The 18,986-nt window shown below is 41.0% G+C and overlaps 1 protein-coding gene across 1 annotated transcript; it reads left to right on the top strand.

Moving 5' to 3' along the window:
- Positions 1–680: 680 nt before the first annotated feature.
- DRAM2 (DNA damage regulated autophagy modulator 2) lies at positions 681–16,094 on the top strand. The gene is made up of 7 exons (XM_056845043.1): positions 681–846; positions 7,031–7,098; positions 7,756–7,895; positions 10,373–10,544; positions 11,252–11,334; positions 12,758–12,850; positions 15,986–16,094. The coding sequence occupies exons 1-7, from the start codon at positions 716–718 to the stop codon at positions 16,091–16,093; spliced, it is 795 nt and encodes a 264-aa protein (XP_056701021.1). The 5' UTR covers positions 681–715; the 3' UTR covers position 16,094.
- The last annotated feature ends 2,892 nt before the right edge of the window (positions 16,095–18,986 follow it).

The following is an 18,986-nucleotide window of genomic DNA, read 5'->3' as shown; positions in this document are numbered from 1 at the left end:
TAGGATTGTGGTCCATTGCAATGATTACTGTAGGTATCACCTGCTTCTTCTTTGTTATTGTTATCCATTGTAATCCACTGTATGTATTGTTTAAAGTATACCTTGCTTAGTTTGTTGTTCGCATTGTTCTGTAATCCTACACCTATTGCATTATCCATTGGTTATTGTGTGCTGTTTTATGATTATTGGTTGTTTTATGCTGAATGTACTGTTATGTATCCTGTAATCCGCCATGGGCCTCAGCATGAAAGTCAGACAAAAAAAAACTAAGCAAATAACTAAAAATTGTTTTAATAGGCTACATGGAGAACTTGATTGGTGAAATAGTGACACTTTTGGCATCTCATGATGAATGTGCTGGGAAAGAAAACAGAGCCGACATTGTTGGTTACCTCCGTTTGCTAGTTTATGAAAAGATTTGTAGCAAATTATGGTTGAATGTATCCAAAATAGGTTTCTGCTTTCTAACTGGGCTTCTATACTGCAGCTTCTTTCTGTTTCTTCGTTCAAGCCAGCATTGCAACACAGCCCAAAATCGAAACTGAATCTAGTCGAGCTACACAGCAGGGTTAAGAGGATGGGTGGGTTTTCCTGAATGCAGGAAACAAAAAGAGTGCGTTCTAAAAGAACCATTTGTTCTCAAGAGGGGGAAAAGAGGGAGGAAAAGAAAAGATAACTTAATTTGTATTCATTCCTTACAGGTTTAGGATTTGACATGTGGTGGTTTCAGCAAGGGCTGAGTATCTTGCCTTCGGCCCTCGTAGTGTGGTCATCTGCTTCATTTATATTTTCATACATTACTGCGGTCCTCCTTCGTCACGTTGACCCTTTGGTGCCTTACATCAGGTCAGTAACTCTTCTATTATTGGGCAGTTATCTGTACCCCACTATTACTATCCAGGAGCGTTTTCTCATTTTTTTAAAAAGTAATGTAAATGTAAATGAAAAGCTGTGGGATCAAACTGCTCTCCATTTTTATAAAGTGAAATATCAGATTGAATGTAAACAATTTAATGAACAAATTATATTTGGTCTTAATGTTGAAAGGGTTTCCCTGTATATTTAAAAAATATCACGGAATAGGGAAAAAAGTAAAAGCCAGATCTACATGGATCCTCTTGTTTTTGTTAACAGAACTCCCCCAAATCCAGTATCCTGTCAAATGTCAAACCCAGAACCATGGATTGAACCATAAAAAACACAGATCCAATACTTGGCAGTGCAGCAGTGGCACAAAAACATGGGTCCAAGGCATGGATCACCATGGATCCTCAGGATTTTTACCTTCAGTCACCCTGAATTTATCATCCAATCACTTATCATGCCCATGGCCACAGACTGCACCACAAAATGCACAGATTCCCCATAGCACAAAAACATGAATCTAAAGCAAGGCATCCATGTTTCATGCCATGGGCTAGCACCATGATGGCTCTTTTTATTTTTTGGTGGTGCACTCCATTAATGTTGATGTTATCTGTGACTTTATGGTCTATATTGGAATATTCCATGAAGAAATCATGAGTGTGCAAGAGGATCTGCTTCTTGGATCCATGTTATTACACTATTGTGATGCCACAGAGCAGAAAGTCCATGTGTTTTGTGGGGAAGGCACTGGCAAACCACCCCGTAAACAAAGTCTGCCTAGTAAACGTCGGGCTGTGACATCACACCATGGGTCAGGAATGATCCGGTGCTTGCACAGGGGACCTTTACGTTGTTGTTTTTTACCATGGACATGATATCTGATTTGAAGGTGAGCTTGGGGTGACCCAATGCAAAAATCCTGAGAATCCATGAGGATCTGTGCTTTGGAACCATGTTTTTGCACCATCACGGCTCCACAAAGCGATGGATGCATGTTTTTTGTGGTACTGCCTATTGACTGAGACAAGACCTACACTATGATGATGATTTTATTTTGTTTCTTGGTAAAAATCATATGAATTCATGAGGATAAATTTAAAATCATTTGGATCAGACTTTTACCCAGTCCCCACAAGGTATAATGTAGGGATAATCATTGACGTGGGCTTTCCAGGAAAATATGAATCAGAAAACTTTCCAAACTTTCCCACTCCTACACATGAAGCCAGCTGGGTGACCTTGGGCTAGTCACAGCTTTCTCAGCCCCACCTACCTCAGAGGGTGTCTGTTGTGGGGAGGGACGGGAAGGTGATTGTAAGCCGGTTTGATTCTCCCTTAAGTAGTAGAGAAAGTCGCCATATAAAAACCAACTCTTCTTCTTCCTCTATACACTTTTAGCTATTATTGGATAATTATAGAATGTGGGTGAAAAACACTGCAAAGCAACCAACATTTCAGCACATAAAATCCCATATCAGCCTTCCAAATAAATGCATATGTATCTGTGCAGAATATAGATAATTTTCTTTGCTTAGAAAGATTTTTTAAAAATCATGTCACTATTTGTTCATATGAATGTATATAGAGGGAACCCAAGATAAAGCTCGAGAGCATGCTGTTTGCAGAGTAATTCTGACATTCACTGTATAATGCTACAGATCAAAGAATTTCAGCATGCTCTAAACAAAGATATGAGACAGCTCGCCAAAGTGTTCAGCTGGTGATTTGCAAGGTAACGAGAGGGAGGTAGGGCCTGTCTTTCTGAATGCACGTTCAGTGATAATTTGCAGGCAACGTGGTTTTAACAACATGCTGAATCCTAATTTGTTTGTATTGCTTGAAGCTGAACACACAGGACTGTAAACATTGCCTTTTAGAAACCTGATAATTATTTACAAAATCCGATTTTGAATGTCTCAGCTTGCTTGTGTCAGATGTGTCTGGATTTTGCCTAGGTGCAGTATAGCAGCCCTGTCATCATATTCTTGGTGGTTTTCACTTGGGGAACAATAAGCAGTAATGGGGGAGTCCTTATACTACTGATTCTGGAATAGTGTCTTTGCCTTCAGATGCAGAATAAGGAGAGTCGACACCTCAGTTGGGAAATAAAATAGGCCAAATTTATTCAATTATTTATTGACATTGATCAAAAGTTTAAGTTTTTTCAATGAATCCGGGGACACTTTTCAACTTCAGTCGGAATGATAGGAAGTTTGCCTTTATTACTAAGATAATACATTAAAACAACTACATTAATGAAATTGAAGAGTTCCCTTTGTTTTGAACTAGTTGTATTTTTCCGAAGAGTGCACCTTGTTGAGAAGACTCCAGTTTTGTTGCAAATTCTTGGCAAGTCATGGGAAAGTTACTTAGGACAGCTAACATAGCTTTGATAGTGTCAATACCAAGTCTTGATCTCTGAGATGTCCACATCATGTTCATGGAAGAAAACACTCTCTCCACTGCAGCATTGCTTCCTGGTAGACAGAGACAGAGTTGAACCAACTTTTGTAGCTGTGGATAGGGGATCATCTTCTGAGAGAAGAATGAGAAAACGTCACTCCATCTTGTACACACATCAGCACCATCTTCATTCCATTTACTTATCTTTTCTTTTGATACATATTCTTTCAAAGAAGAAATTTCATCAAATAGATGATCTTCATTAAGATCAACTCCTCATACTCTTGATGAAAAATATTGGAGACACTCTTCAAAGTTTTCTCTCTGTGGAGAAGTCCTAAGCAAAATGCACTCCATACACCTTATATCTTCAGAGTGGGAGCTCCAAGCAGTTAGATATTCAATAGCAGTAGTGTAGAAATTGCTTGATATGGTGAGAAATTCTTCCTTCGTGCAGGAACTTTCTTCAAGAGATGTCAAAAGTTTCTTCACTGAGATGGGAATAAACTTGTCATAATTCCTAGCCTGAAGTTTCTCAATCAAACTGTTGAGAATCATGCAAGATTCCACTGCTGTTACTGCCTCTCCTTCGGCTTGGAGTATGGAATCATGGAAATGTGGCAGAGTTGAGGCAACAAAATTCATCCATAAATAGGTGCAAGGATCATTGAACCACTTTTTCAGCATGGCTGGACATTTCTCCTCAGCCAGAAAGAAGGATTTCAAGGCAGCATATATTTCACAGATCCTTCTGATGGCTGGTAGCAGTGAAAGCCATCTGACATTACTGTAGCTAAGAATATTCTTGTGTTCCTGTCCTACAAACTCGCAGAACTCTTTTAGACGTTATACTCTCACTATAAATATGTGAAAATAGCCAAAATTCTTTACTAAAAGTCCTTCAACATCAACAGGGATTGAATTTATTGCAGAATGTGCACTGTTATGTATCATATGAGCATTACATCCCAAGCCGAGAATATTCTTTCCCAAACCTTCCTTCATTTTGGTGAGGACATTGTTTGAACCTTTTCTCTTCAGACCACCAAAGTTAGTGTTCGTTTTGTCTGCTGAAACCGCTACCACTTTATGCTCCAAACCTAGATCCCTGATTGTTTGAAATGAAGCCGTGTATATTATTTCAGCTGTTTCCCCTGTAATTTGAACAGTCCACAAGTTTATTAAGGATGGATATGGCTTTCTCAGCATTCACATGTACTTAGCAAACAATAATTGGTAGTAATTTAGTATTACAATGATTTGAAGCATCTAGAAGTATAGTTATAAAAGAAGCACTATTAATTTCTTCTACAGCTTCAGCAATTGCCCAGGGAGCAATCACGTGTTTGACAATGGCTTCAACTTTTGTTCTGGAACACGTGAATTTCGGTTCATTGAATTTCTTAATCAAGCCGGAAGTTCAGTCCATAGACTTGAAACTGTGGTAATGCTTCACGGTATGAAATGCGAAAGTTCCTTCTTGAAGGGCAATGTTTATTTCACTTTGATCTGGCACAATTTCTTAAAGTATGCTGATACCTTTGTGTTGCTACTTTCCTGAATCACGGAGCTTTTATGTCTTTTAGTTGCAACATGTTCAACGACTGAGGTTCGCCCGCCACTTCCAACGGTAAAAGTTACTTCACATAATGAACAAAATGCAGAATATTCCTTCAATCCTCTTCTGATAAATGGAAAATCCTTTAATATCAAATCACTAACCACACATTTTCGTTTCTTTGACATCGTAGCTTCAGTAACTACAATATAAATCACAGAAAGTACACGTGGATGTGCTAAAAGACTGCCGAAACTGCTAAAAACAACCACTCAACACTGGAAAAAGCAACAGAATAAAAGAGGAAAATGGAAGTGAGATGTGAAAACAAGTGCACGTTGGCAGGGAGCCAATCACATTTCGAGAGAGAAAAACATGCGATAGCAGCTAGCCAATCATACTTCGATATACATATCGATGTGTCTTGTACAGTTGAACCAATCACACAACATTCATTCCCTACTGTGACGGATAAGGGGTTAATCTGCACCAGGAGCTGAGAGACCAAGAGTGGGTGGAGCCAGAGAACTGACACTCTGAGCTCTGAGGGAGAGAAAAGCATTCGAAGCTATATCTCTGAAGTAATCTTATGTAGACAAATCTGACTTTGAGTTTTCCCTCCAAATTTCTGCCTTTTCTTATCTGAATCAATCTCTGTGACTTCTGCTTAATAAACTTTCCTGTTTTGTCTGTTTAAGTCAAAAAGCCTCTTGTCATATTGTAGACAAAACTGACTTTGAGTTTTCCCTCACAATCCATTCGGAAAAGCACCACAATCCATTCTGGGTCCTCACCCACAGGATGAAAGGCACAGACGAGAAAGTCTCTCACTGTAGGAATTGTGTCAGTGTGTGTGTGTGGGGGGGTATGAACACAGGGCACAGACATGTTTTGGGAATGGGAAGGGATCAGGGAGAGCTTTGTTATCAAATATGAACACGTGGATCTTGGGCTCTGGAAAATTCTGCCATCTCATTCTGAAAGAGCCATTTCACACTTTATCTGGCAGTTGTGTGTGTTTATTCTAGGGACTCTCATGTTACTCTGGTGTTTCTCACAGCAATCACATTGTAGGAGTAATTTACAGTTGTCTAATAAATCTACAACACTTATGTCCCGGGTCGGCGCACTTATCCTCCGCCGCCCCTGGACGAAGCAGCCCAGGCGGTCTCACCCTGACTTCGGAGAAGCCGCCGGGGACCAGGGCAGCTGGAGAGACAGGCACAGTGTCAGCGGGGCGGCTAGGCGTGAGCCGCCAAACTGGGAGGCCGGCCCCGCCCTTGCCGCAACAGGGGAAACGGGGAGGTCCGGAGCCAGCTGCATTGCCACAGCACGGCCCCCGACTGCCCCCGACTCTCGGAACAGTCAAGAGGCAGGGAGAGAGACCTCTCCCCGTAACCAGCCCAGTCCCGCCCAACAGCTGAGAGGCGGGCGGGCTAGGCAAACAGCCGGGAGGATCTCACGGCCAGCACCGACAGGGAGGAGGGACGGAAGGGAGGGGCCTGAGAGGCATCAAGGCCCCAATAAAGCCTCGGAGGGGGAGGAAAAGGGGTGGAGCACGATTGGGGGGGAAGGGAAGGTCGGCGGGGCTACCTAAAATCAGGTAGTTGATTTTAGGCACCATTAAAAGGTGGAGATTGTAACAGGTTTTTTTTTTTTTTTAATTAATACCTTTTCCTCAATGGCAAGATACCATACAGATATTCCACTGCATGGGGCAAATTTTTTTGTATTGGTCCTGTAATGAAATATTTTAGATCCTCCATATTAATTGCATTCACATAATCATTAAGGTTGCTGTTTGTATCTTTTAAGCATATTGAAGTCCCACTGAAGGCAGTGAAATTTAGCCATACACAACTTCCAGTGCTTAAAAAAAAGGAGCTATATTTGGCAAGCAATAATTTCCTGTTTTTAAAGAACGTGACATTCTTCAGAAGAGGTGATTGTGCTGGATTTTCCTGCACTAAAAACCTGCTCATTATGTTTTGAAATAATAGGAAAACAAATGACTGACGTTTCACATGTGACATGGGCATGTTCCCTTCTTCTCTTGCTTCTCTTTCAGTGGCCATATTTGTTTCCAGCCAGTGCTTGTTATGGAAATCAGCATATGTATTTGCTAATTCATTCTTAATTTTGGATTTGCTGAGTGGAAGAAACTAACTTACATCAAAGTACTCTACATTGCTTTTCTTTCAGTGACACAGGGACAGTACCTCCTGAAAGATGCTTGTTCGGGATAATGTTAAACATTTCTGCTCTTTTGGGTAAGTACAGAAAAAAATGAGCTTCTAAAGGATGCCTATTAATTGGGCTTTGGTGAGGCTCCAAGGAGAAGATATTTCATAGGTATAGAATAGCCACTGAGAACTAGGGTTGCCAACTTCCAGGTTGTAGCTGGAGGTCTCCTGCTATTACAACGGATCTCCAGCCAATATAGCTCAGTTCCCCTGGAGAAAATGGCCACTTTGGCAATTGGACTCTAAGGCATTGAAGTCCCTCCCCTCCCCAAACCCTGCCCTCCTTGGGCTCTGCCCCAAAAACTTCCCGCCGATGGCAAAGAGGAACCTGGCAATCCTACTGAGAACCCTACTCTGACTGTTGGTAGAGCTTGAGGATGGTACTGGGAAACTCAGATAACAGTATGTGCTTGATTATTAACCTCTCCGTGAATAATCCTGTTGAGTCTTGGTTTATGGGAAAATATTACAATAGTATATGTATTAAAATAGTACAGTCAAAAATACATAATCTCAGGTTTGCTTACAGTCTTCATTTTTGCGTTCTTTTCATTGAGTTCTGAGTATTTGATGGGCTGCTTTTATATGGTAGTAATACTCTGTTTGTTAGCTTCTGCCATCTTTGGAGCCTAAAGGCATATGCTCATATTCCATCTTCACTGCATTTGGATTGTTTGTTTACAGGCATTGCTACCATGTATGTCCGATACAAGCAAGTCTTTTATTTGAATCCTGAAGAAGCTACAATCCTCAAGTTAAATAAAGTTGGCTTGGTGTTAGGAATGGTCAGTTGCTTTGGGCTTTGCATCATTGCAAACTTCCAGGTTTGTCTTTTCATCTATAGTAATATTCTGGGAGTTACAGGGGTACATATGCTAATCATAAGCATGTCTTCCAGTGAGAAGTTGAACATTGGTTGGTTTCCACCATAGATGAGAGTAGTGAGCACTTCTGTTTCCTTACACTCTATCAAAAAATTTTTTAATTACCATTGAACCAACATCCTTCCTCCCTTATCTCTCAATAGGTTTCAATTTGTTGCAGGACTCTGCTCTCCACACAGCAATTGTAAGGGTGTGGTGCATGAAGTAACTCTCTTGGTAGCAATTGGTACTGTGCTGCTTTGGCTACAAGCCATAATTAAAGCATAACTCAAGCAAAATATTAAGAAAATGAATTAGATCCAAAGCTGTTTCATGAGTGGAAGGTGCTTCTGATTCACAAAAAGGAGATGAAGGAAAGTTCTGTCAATTTTCCTTTCCCATCTCAGCCTGCCAAGTTGCATCAACTCTATTCTTAAGAGTCCCTCAAACCTTAGGAATGCCTTTTGGGAGGCCACAGTATGACAAAGGAGGCAGCAAAGACCTTTCCCACAAGCAGAGTTTCCCTTGTGGTTATTTGGATCCGACCTAATGTGAAGTTGAAAAAACAGATTGCAAACATAGCTACACGCAAATGCACTCATAATCGATTCAAAGAAAGCATGTCAACAAATACAATATGAAGTTGTACTTCTGCATCTCCAAAAGAACAGTTTAGAGTAATAAATCAAGCCCAGCGGCAATCAATGACATGCATATTGAAAACATACTTTTATGATCTGGCTAGAGCAAAAGTTGCTACTTTCTGTGTTACCGGCGCAAATATTATTAATGAGGGGGTACAAATCAGGCAATTTGCAGGCAGTATCCTCAGTTATGCATTTCATTCTTTGACATTTCCAGCCAGTGCATGAGCATGTAGTACCATGTATATTTTGCATGAAGAGCACAGGGTGGCAGTATAGCATTTAAGATTTGAACATCTCACTTCTACAGTGAGGAGATAAATGTTATTTCTTGAATAAAACCTGCATCAGTTGAATAGAACAGCTATTCAGGCAATAACTGGCTGTGCCATCTGGCTCTTTGATTTCTTCTGAGGGTCTTGACAATGGGTTACTTATTTTTGTTCTGAGGAAAATAGTTGGTATCCTATCCCAAATGCCACCTGTGTGTTTTGCCAAATGTATACAAAAGTACATTTTGTGGATTAGTGGTTCTTTCTCTTTTTTCACATGCAGTCTACAGATTATTTGTGCAAGGTATGTGAGTTAGTTCCAAGCTGAGCATTCCATGCAGCTCTGAGTCAGTTATATTCAGTTCACATTTTAAAAATTCTTATTGAAAAATGACATTTTGCTCTCTGATATATCAGCAACACAAATACTTGCTACTCAATGGCCTTTTGCATAATTGATCTTAAAGCCCTGGTACCTGAATATCTTGGCTACTACTCCATTATTATTCTTACTGAAGAGCAAATGTCCTACTTGAGCGCTTGAAACTAGATGCCTTTTGGCAGTTAGTACTGTTTTTTTGCTGTAGCGACCATCTTTGCTGTATTTTCATTCAGGCTGTAGGAAGGTTTACTACAGCAAAACTTATAATGGCAAGCCAGTGCAGTGTTTTGGATTTGTATATGGGAAACCAAGGTTCAAATAGTTGCGCAGCCATAACACTCGCTTGGGCTAATTGCCCATCCTGACTTATTTCATGTGTTTATTGTGAGGCTCAAAAGCCATACAGAGCTCTTGTCTGAAGATACGAGATGCGGCAACCTTCTTAAAGCTAAGCTGCCTTGGGTCTGATCAGTGCCTGATTTCAGAGACTTACCCTGAAAACCTCTATAGATTTCCAGAAAAAAAGGAAGGATATAAATGTAATAAATAAACTTTTGAAGGATGAATGGGATAAAAATGTAAGATGTCATCAGATCTTCCTGTATCCTCAGCTAGCACCTTAGGGTCTGTTCAGAATAATTTTTTTCTACATAAGCAGCCCCCCCCCCAAACAGCCCAGAAAGGGAACAACTCGTTCAAAAGAGTGCTTGTTAATGGTTCCTCATCCTCTTGGAGAGGAGTGACAAGTGGAGTGCTACAGGGATCTGACCTGGGCCCTGTGTTGTTCAACATCTTTATAAATAACTTGGATGAAGAAATAGAGGGGATGCTCATTAAATTTGCTGATGGTACTAAATTGGGAGGGGTAGCAAATACAGTAGAAGACAGAGCTTGGTGACAGCTGGTGCATAGATTCGCAACAGAAAAGTGTGGGTCAAGTGACCTTTGAGCCCCAGGTAAAACTCCCATGCATAAACAACCATAGAGAAAGCTGTCTACCCTCAGATGAAATTTTTGACCAATGTGAACTCTTCTTGGGGAGTCTCCTATTCAGATGTTCAATTTGTAATTGGTGACCTTATGGTTGTCAGATATCCCTGTCTAACCTGCTCTGAAGTCCGCTGTTGTCTTTCCCTCTAGAAAAGCACTCTGATTGCCATGCATGTTGTTGGAGCTTGCCTCACATTTGGAGTAGGAACCTTTTACATGCTGGTTCAGACCATCCTTTCCTATAAGATGCAACCCTCAAACAACAGTGTTTTCAGGATCAGACTGATGGTTCTGTTGTGGTGCGCAGCGAGCATAGTGAGTAGTATCCTTTGTTGTGAAACAAAACTGAAACAATGAACATGACCTATGCCCTTTCATTAAAGCATCATCTATATTAAAAGAAACAATCACTAAGAAATGTCATTTATCAAGTGCTACAAAATACCACAGAATGTGTATACTTCAGTAGCTATTAAATATACAGCTGTGCACTATGTTCATATTATGTACGTGATGTCCCATCAGAAAGAAACAAATCTTTGAGTTCAGAGGGATTTTTGCACAGGACTGCAGTCCAGTCCTATCTGCATTTACTTAGAAGTAAGTCCGATTTCATTGGGCGATTCCCAAAGTAAGGATTGCAGCTATGCTGCCTGATCCTGTGAAGAATTGGGCTTGCCTAAGCCTTTTGATTAAAAATTTATTAAACAGAGGTTACAGCCATTCAGGCCATTCCTATGCATGCTTACTTGGAAGAAAGCCACAGTGGGATTTACTCTGAATGAAGCCTACAAAGACTTGTAACCTTATGGCCTAATATGCAATTATACTGAGTTAAAAGAAATCTCCATAAACTGGGTGATGAAAAAAGATGGGAGGACAACAAGGAATGCAGCAGGATGGCACTGATGTCATTTGAATCTCCATCAAATGGAGTGTACAAATGATATCCCAATGCACTAGTGTGGAAGCAATATAAGGTGAGGGAACTCCCCATATAACACAGATATTCCTTAACTTTAAAAAAAGTGTTTATTTCTTCAGTCATTTTATATAGTGGCCGGTGTGGAGTGGATTTAGTACAGAAGCTGCACTGGGACCCCAACGAGAAAGTAAGTTGGATTGTTATGAACACACATAAATTAAGAGAAAACAGAGAATAAATTTGTTATCTACATAGTAAAATATTATTTGAGTAATTGAATCAAGTGTTTTATTGCATCCCCAAAAGTTATTGGCAGCAATTTCCTAAGACACTGAAAAGGAAGGCAAGGTATCAGAACAGGGATGAAGTCCACAGTAGTGGATTGTATGATCTTTAATCCAATATGCAGTATTGTGGCATTTGCCCTGCATGAGCCTCTGCCAGCCTACTAGCATCATTGGTCTTCTTTACTGCTTCTGAGCAGGCCTTGTATATTTCACCTAACCCCCTCAAAAACTCTTTCAGTGGAACTGACCTGCTATCAGGATCATGGTGTGTTGGACCCTTGGTCCACTGTCCCATGAGGGCAAATCAGATCTCATTCACCAAGTTTCCTGTAAAACCTCCAGACAACTCTGGCAAAAACAACCTGAATGTAGTTAGATGTATCTCATTTGTAGAGACTCCTGTTCCTCAGGCAGGTAAGTATATCATTGGATAACATTTGTGCTGTGGGGGAAACAGGACACTATACTAAATGGTCATTTGGCCTTATCCAGCGGGGATTTTCTTCCATTTCATTTGGTAATAGATGCTTGCTCAAAATCTGTTTTTAGGCATCTTTTATCCTGACAGAGAGATTTGGTGTCTTGAAAAGGCAGAAATTCAACAGGGAAAGCATTTTTCATCACTTTTATTTAATGCTGGGAACAACTTCACCAACTGTCTCCATCAGGTAGCAAGATGCTATCCTGAACTGAGATGCAGCTCAGCTTGTGCAGAATGAGTTGTGAACTAGATATGCGATGAAATGGGCCCTTTCAGCAAGACTGTGCAGGACTCTGCAGGTTTGCTCAGTATGCCTGCTCAAGGCTTTTTAATAAAAGGAGGAATGTCACAATATCAGCAAGGGAATAATTACGTTGGGCCAATTTATATATATCAAAAGTACCTCTATTATATCAAAAGTACTTCTATTTGAAACACTGGGTTATCTGTAAAAAAAACAACAACAACCCTTAATAGCATGCAAAAGGGCTTAATAACATGAAAAGATCATTCAGAACCAAGCCCTAAATTGCTCCATTTAATACAGTCATTATGATTAGCTGTGAACCAAAGTGGCAGAAAATGAGCAGGAGAGAAAAAGAATCCTGCCCTTGTTAGCTCATTATTCAGTGCTAGCTATACTGATTGTTCCCTTCAGTGATATTAATGATCTTTTCTGAGGTATCTTATAGGAATTCAAAACTTCCTTCATGTTTTTTGTTTTTAGAGATTTGTCCCCAATGAGGTTGTCAACTGAGCAACAAGTCCTGTTTTGAAATATAGAACAAAAAGTTCCACCACTGAAAAAACCCTCTTTACACTCTTTACTTTGTTCTTTACAGGGCTACAGTATTCACATTGCGAGCACAGTCTCTGAATGGTCTTTGGCTTTCTCTTTCCTCAGCTTTTTTCTTACTTATATCCGTGACTTCCAGGTAAATTAGTGCTTCTTTGTTAAATATATTTTAATTTAAGAGATTTTGGGGCTACTGAGACCCTCTAGTTGATGGGGAGGTCAGAGGGTGAACTCATGTGGCAATACCAGAAGATGCCCCAGGGTTTGTTTGAATTCTGAACTTGTGGGAAATCTTGACAGGCCTCAGTTTCCCCAGTCTAACATATCATGGTTTTTGAATGTGCTGTTTGTGGCAAGAATAGGAATGTCTTAAATCCCAATATGTCTTAAATCCCACCTGCTTTGGGGAGGGACTGTGGCTCAGTGGTAGAGCATTTGCTTGGCATGCAGAAGGTCCCAGGTTCAATCCCCAGCATCTCGAGTTAAAGGGACTAGGCAGGTAGGTGATATGGAAGACCTCTGCCTGAGACCCTGGAGAGCCGCTGCTAATCTGAGTAGACAATACTGACTTTGATGGACCAAGGGTCTGATTCAGTAGAAGGCAGCTTCATGTGTTCATGTGCTTGCTATTGCACACTTCCCCTTTAGTGTCTGTGGGTCAAACTCGATGTGATGGCATCCATGGGTCGGACCCATGAACACCAATGCCATTTTAAAGAGATTTAAAAATGCTGTTGAGGCCTGTGGCACAGTGGGCTAAGGCTTTCTTTTCCCCTCCTAGCACCTTTTCAAGTGTCAAAATAGCTGTAAGTAGGTACAGCTATTTCAGCACTTGAAAAGGTATGGGGTGTTTGTGTGGCCAGAGCACCTCGACCGGCAGCACTGTGGGCCTCATCAGGATCGAGCCCTCACAACCTTTTAAAAACTCTTAAATGGTGGAGGTGTCCTTTGGCCAGATCTGTGAGCACAGTCACATTTAGTTAGGACCTGTGAGTGGCCACTTTTAGGGAATAATTGTAACCAGGTCTATTCAGAAGTAAGTTCCATTTTTATTCAATGGTAATAACAACAAGATGAGTTGGCTTTTATATGCCGACTTTCTCTACCACTTAAGGAAGAATCAAACTGGCTTACAATCACCTTCCCTTCCCCGCAACAGACACCTTGTGAAGTAGATGGGCTGAGAGAGTTGAGAGAACTGTGACTAGCCCAAGGTCACCCAGCTGGCTTCATGTGGAGGAGTGGGGAATCAAACCCGGTTCTTCAGATTAGAGTCCACCGCGCCAAACCACCGCTCTTAACCATTACACCAGTTCTTAGGATTGTAACCCTTAGAGACAGACGTCTGAACTACAGGGGCCACTGAATTCAAAATGGTTGCTATCCCATGTTTACTGTTTTCTCTATGCTTTTCTGATCTACAAAATGGAAAGAAAATAGCACTTTGGCATATGTGTATTTCATTTTTTAAATTGGGTCTCCCAGATACTAGTCAGACACTCTTAACCACTGCACCACACTGGCTCTTTACTGGGTTCTCTAGACAGCTGCCTTTAGTAATGGAAACCCTTTTAAAATAAATTGCTGCTGATCATTGCAGAACTTCTTAGTAATATTCCACGCTTTTTGTTTTGTGGGGAACCCCTACATTGCATAGTATTTTTGTTTGCTCTTTCTAAATTTCCCCTTTTGTACACTTTTAAATGTTTTAGTAAAATTCCCGATATATATGTCACAGTTACTGGATTTAAAAAAAATCAGCAGTAAACCACAGCGGTGGGGGATAGGTCTGTGATTCTTCATTTTTTCTTTGCAAGCACACTTATGAGTTCTGCATCTAAGCAGACTATGGTTGCCAGTCTCCAGGTGGGATCTGGAGTTTGACAGAAATTACAACTGATCTCCACCCTACAAAGATAATTTTCTCTGGAGAAAATGGCAGCTTTGGAGGGTAAACTCAATGGCATCAAATCCCCAAACTCCACCCTCCCCAGGTTCCACCCTTAAATCTCCAGGAATCTCCCAACCCAGAGCTGGCAACCCTACTGCACAGCATCTGTCAGCTTCTAGAGCCAAGTTAAAGAAATGTTTGGCACGGGCTCCCACCCACCTTAAGGAGTACCTCACATGCCTATAGGGGTGGAGCTGTGCCTTCCTGCTCAGTTCTTTTCAACTGCTGCAATAGCAGCATCCTTCCTCCTCTAGTGACTGAGACTGTGAGCTAAATCTATCTTTTGCTTCTTCCTTTTCCCCATCAGCATGGTGTAGTGGTTAAGAGCGGTGGTTTAGTGGTGGACTCTGATCTGGAGAACCATGTTTGATTCCACACTCCTCCACATGAGCGGCGGACGCTAATCTGGTGAACTGGATTTGTTTCCCCGCTCCTACACATGAAGCCAGCTGGGTGACCTTGGGCTAGTCACTCTGTCTCAGCCTCACCTACCTCACAGGGTATCTGTTGTGGAAGCCAGCTAGGTGACCTTGGGCTAGTCACTCTCTCTCAGCCTCACCTACCTCACAGGGTATCTGTTGTGGAGGGGGAGGTGATTGTAAACCTGTTTGATTCTCCCTTAAGTGGTGGAGAAAGTCAGCATATAAAAACCAACTTCATCATCATTCAGTTTCCTCCTGTTTCTCTCTAGCAGGTGCATTCCCCCCCATGCAAATCTACACATCAGTGGTAGATAACACCTGTGAAGGGTAGATCCCTGGAGTTGTCCTTTTTTCTTGTTTCACAAGTTCTTCACATCTAGTATAGGTTTGCTAGCCATTTTTCCCCCCTTAAAACAGAATGTGTACATCATTTGTATGTAATGCTACTGGTTAGGTTATCTCCACAACGTAATGTTTTTCTCGATGGCCATGAATTCTGGGTAGAAAGTGTACATACCCTGCATGTGCCTCCGAGCGCATGGATATGTTTCATCACATGCACATGCTCTAAGAAGCCTCAGTTTGATAGCATCCCCCCACATGTTCACCAGGTAAAAGATGTTTGCATGTTCATGATCGCATGTCATTCTGTATACAAGCAAGATGTACATGATTTCCTATGGCAAAGTGATTCCACTATTGGAAATACACCTTTTGTATAGAGAGGTCTCAAGTTTGCTTCACTGGCAAGGAACTGTACATGAAGTCCATGTCATAGCTTTGACATGACTATGAATTTATCTGTTGCTCTGTAGAGTCCAAATGGAGAATCTCATGGGTTCTGACAAAACTAATTTTTCCTTTCTCCATTTTTTTCCTTTCCTTGTTTTTTTAACTGCAGAAAATCACCTTGTATGTAGTAGTGCAGCTGGATGGATACAGTCTTAACTATATAAACCCACAGTTTACAGCAGATGAACCACGACTGCCGATCTCAGGAAACTTATGAGAAATAATTAAACAGCATGTGTTTTCACTCTCAGTAACTCAGGAAAACTGCCCTACTAGCAAGTCCTAACCAGGAGATGCCTGAAAGTGCTGTTTTCACTAGCCTGGTGACTGTAAATGTTTTTAGTATTGGGCCTTCAATGCAAGCAGTACAAATGTGACATGTTATATATTTTATATGAAAATACTCTGATTAATGAAAGAATGTGACTGAAAACTGTCAGTCATTTATGTGAAAGAAGCTTTTAATTAACTCACAAAACAATGCAATTCTCAACATGACTATTGTCAGCAGCTAGCTGAAGCACATTTTAGATTTTTGTAAAAAGAATAATAAATGTACAGAGTACAGTTTATTGACTTGGGTCCTTGAATTCTGTATGCACATGTTGGGAAGAGAGGGGAGGGGCCATGGCTGGCAAACCATTTGCTTTGAATGCAAGAGGTCCTATGTTCAATCCTCAGTGATTCCATTTAAAAGGACCAGGAAGCAGGTAATGTAAAAAACCTCTACCCAAGAGCTGCTGCCAGCCATAGTAGGTGCTACTGACCTTGATAGACCCATGGTATGCTTTAGTTGTTCTTGGGTTCAAATGATACCAATGTATAGGCTAACATATAGCACCCAAAAGAACAAATAATAAAAGTCCTATTGATTTCCACAGAGCACATGCCCCATGTTTGGAAGCAGGCAAAGTTAATTCTGTGTCATCTGCATTATTATAGTTTATAGAGGTACCTTTCCTAAGAACATAAAACTCTTTGGTGTAGATATATTTAGTGGCTGGAGTGGTAGGTGTGGAATTGTTGGGAAGCGCTCATATTACAGAGGAAAAATTGCAAAGGTACACCTCATCCAACATCCCATTTCCTACACTGGAAGCCTAGAAACAGGGTGTGACAGCAACAGATCTCCCCTCTTTTGCCCTTCTTTGACTGGCATTGAGAGGGGCATTGAGAGGGGAACTGTTCTAAACTGAACTATCCTGGTTAATATCTGTTGGCAGAGCATGCATTTGCATAACCCACTTTTACAGCTGTTTCAGCTAACGGTCATCACCGTATCTTTATTATTGTTGTTATTTAATTATTTATAGTCCACCTTTCTCCCTGAGACTCAAGGCATATTACATAGCGTAAGTCAAGTGCAATCAACAGGATGGGGCATCCAATGAACTACAACATATATATAGAAATCTGAAAACAAATAGAAACTATAGAAATCTGAAAACAAATAGAAATCTCAGTTGAAGCATAGCATAAGCATTTAAACATGCAACATTAAATGGTGTACAAACTAACTACCTACTATGGAGGATTCTTCCTTGATAAGCAGCAATACAGTACTGTAGGCAACAGTCCCTATCCCTTTAACCAATGCAATTTTGTGAACCTTTTTATTACAGTACAGCCCTATTTACATGTGCAAAAAAGCCCTCTTGAATAATTCCATTTTGCAGTGTTTGCAGAAAGCCAGGAAAGTAGGAGCCTTCTTAATCTCGTTTGAGAGACCGCTTTGTAAGGTGGGAGCCGCAACAGAGAATGCATGAATACAGGTGGTTATTGATTTTGTCCATTTGCAGAATGGTACCTGCAGAAGGCCCTGCTGAGATGAGCAAAGTTGCCATGGTGGAGCATAGGGAGAGAGGTGGTCCTGCAGATATGAGGAACCAAGGCCATGAAGGGCATTGTATGTGATAGTCAATACCTTGAATTGAGCCTGGTAATTGATGGGAAGCCAATGGAGTGACTGCACAATGGGAGTGATATGCACCTTCCACCTAACTCCCGATAATAACCTAGCTGTGGCATTTTGAACTAGAATCTCTGAATTGACTTTGAGGGGAGACCTATGTAGAATGCATTAGGATAGGATAGTCCCTATGTTACCATGGTATGAATCAAGGTCGGCTGAGTCAAGGTAGGGGGTCATCTTGCGGACTAGACTGAGTTGGAAGAAAGCTTTTTTTTTTTTTGCAGCTGCATTAACTTGCTTCTCCATCAACCGTGCTGGATCCAGTATAACCTCAATCTCTTAACTGAGTCAGTGAAGTGTTAGCTGTCTGGATTCAGTTTCAATTTATTTGCTTCCAGCCATTAGACAATTACTCCATCACTGGGGAATTTGGACAGAGATGTCAAGCTGGGTGTCATCCACATGACATCCAATTCCCAAAGCTCCTAATGATTTCTCCTAAAGGCTGTATGTACTGGTTGAATAACATGGCAGATAAGATTGTACCCTTTAGAACTCCACAAGACAACTCCCAAACAGAAGGTAGCTGGTCTCCAACAGCAATCCTTTGAGCCTGATCCATGAGGAATGATTTAAATAACTCCAAGGCACATCCTCTGATACCCATTGGGCCTCCAAATGCTTCACTAAAATTGCATGATCTACTGTATCAAAGGCTGCAGGTAGAGCCAGGAGCAGCAAAGAAGCTTGACCTTTATCTACATAATGGCTGAGGTTATCATCTACAGCCACCAGAACCATCTGTTATCTAGGAAGACCTGGAGTTGATTTGCTACTTCTGTCTTAGTCACTTTGCCTAGAAAGGGTAGACTAGAAAATGGATGATAATAAGCAACACCATTTTTGTCTAGGGATAGCTTTTAAAGTAGTGGATGGATAATCACCTGTTTGGTTGCCTGAGGGAAGGTGCCCTGAGTTAGTGACTGATTAATAATAACAACAATCAAGGGCTTATTTATGTGGTTCTTACATGATTTTAGAAGCCAGGGTGGGTAAGGGTCCAGTGTACACGTGGTGGCCTTCACAGATCTCAGGACTCTGCCAATATCCATCACAGGAACTGGGACAAAATGGTCTATAAGCAGACAAGATGATGTATTAAGCATTTCTTCTGCCAGGCCTGTCTTACATGCAGCTC

The sequence above is a fragment of the Euleptes europaea genome, chromosome 2, assembly GCF_029931775.1.
Source record: "Euleptes europaea isolate rEulEur1 chromosome 2, rEulEur1.hap1, whole genome shotgun sequence".
NCBI classification, from domain to species: domain Eukaryota; kingdom Metazoa; phylum Chordata; class Lepidosauria; order Squamata; family Sphaerodactylidae; genus Euleptes; species Euleptes europaea.
This window is presented reverse-complemented; position numbering and strand designations above follow the sequence as displayed.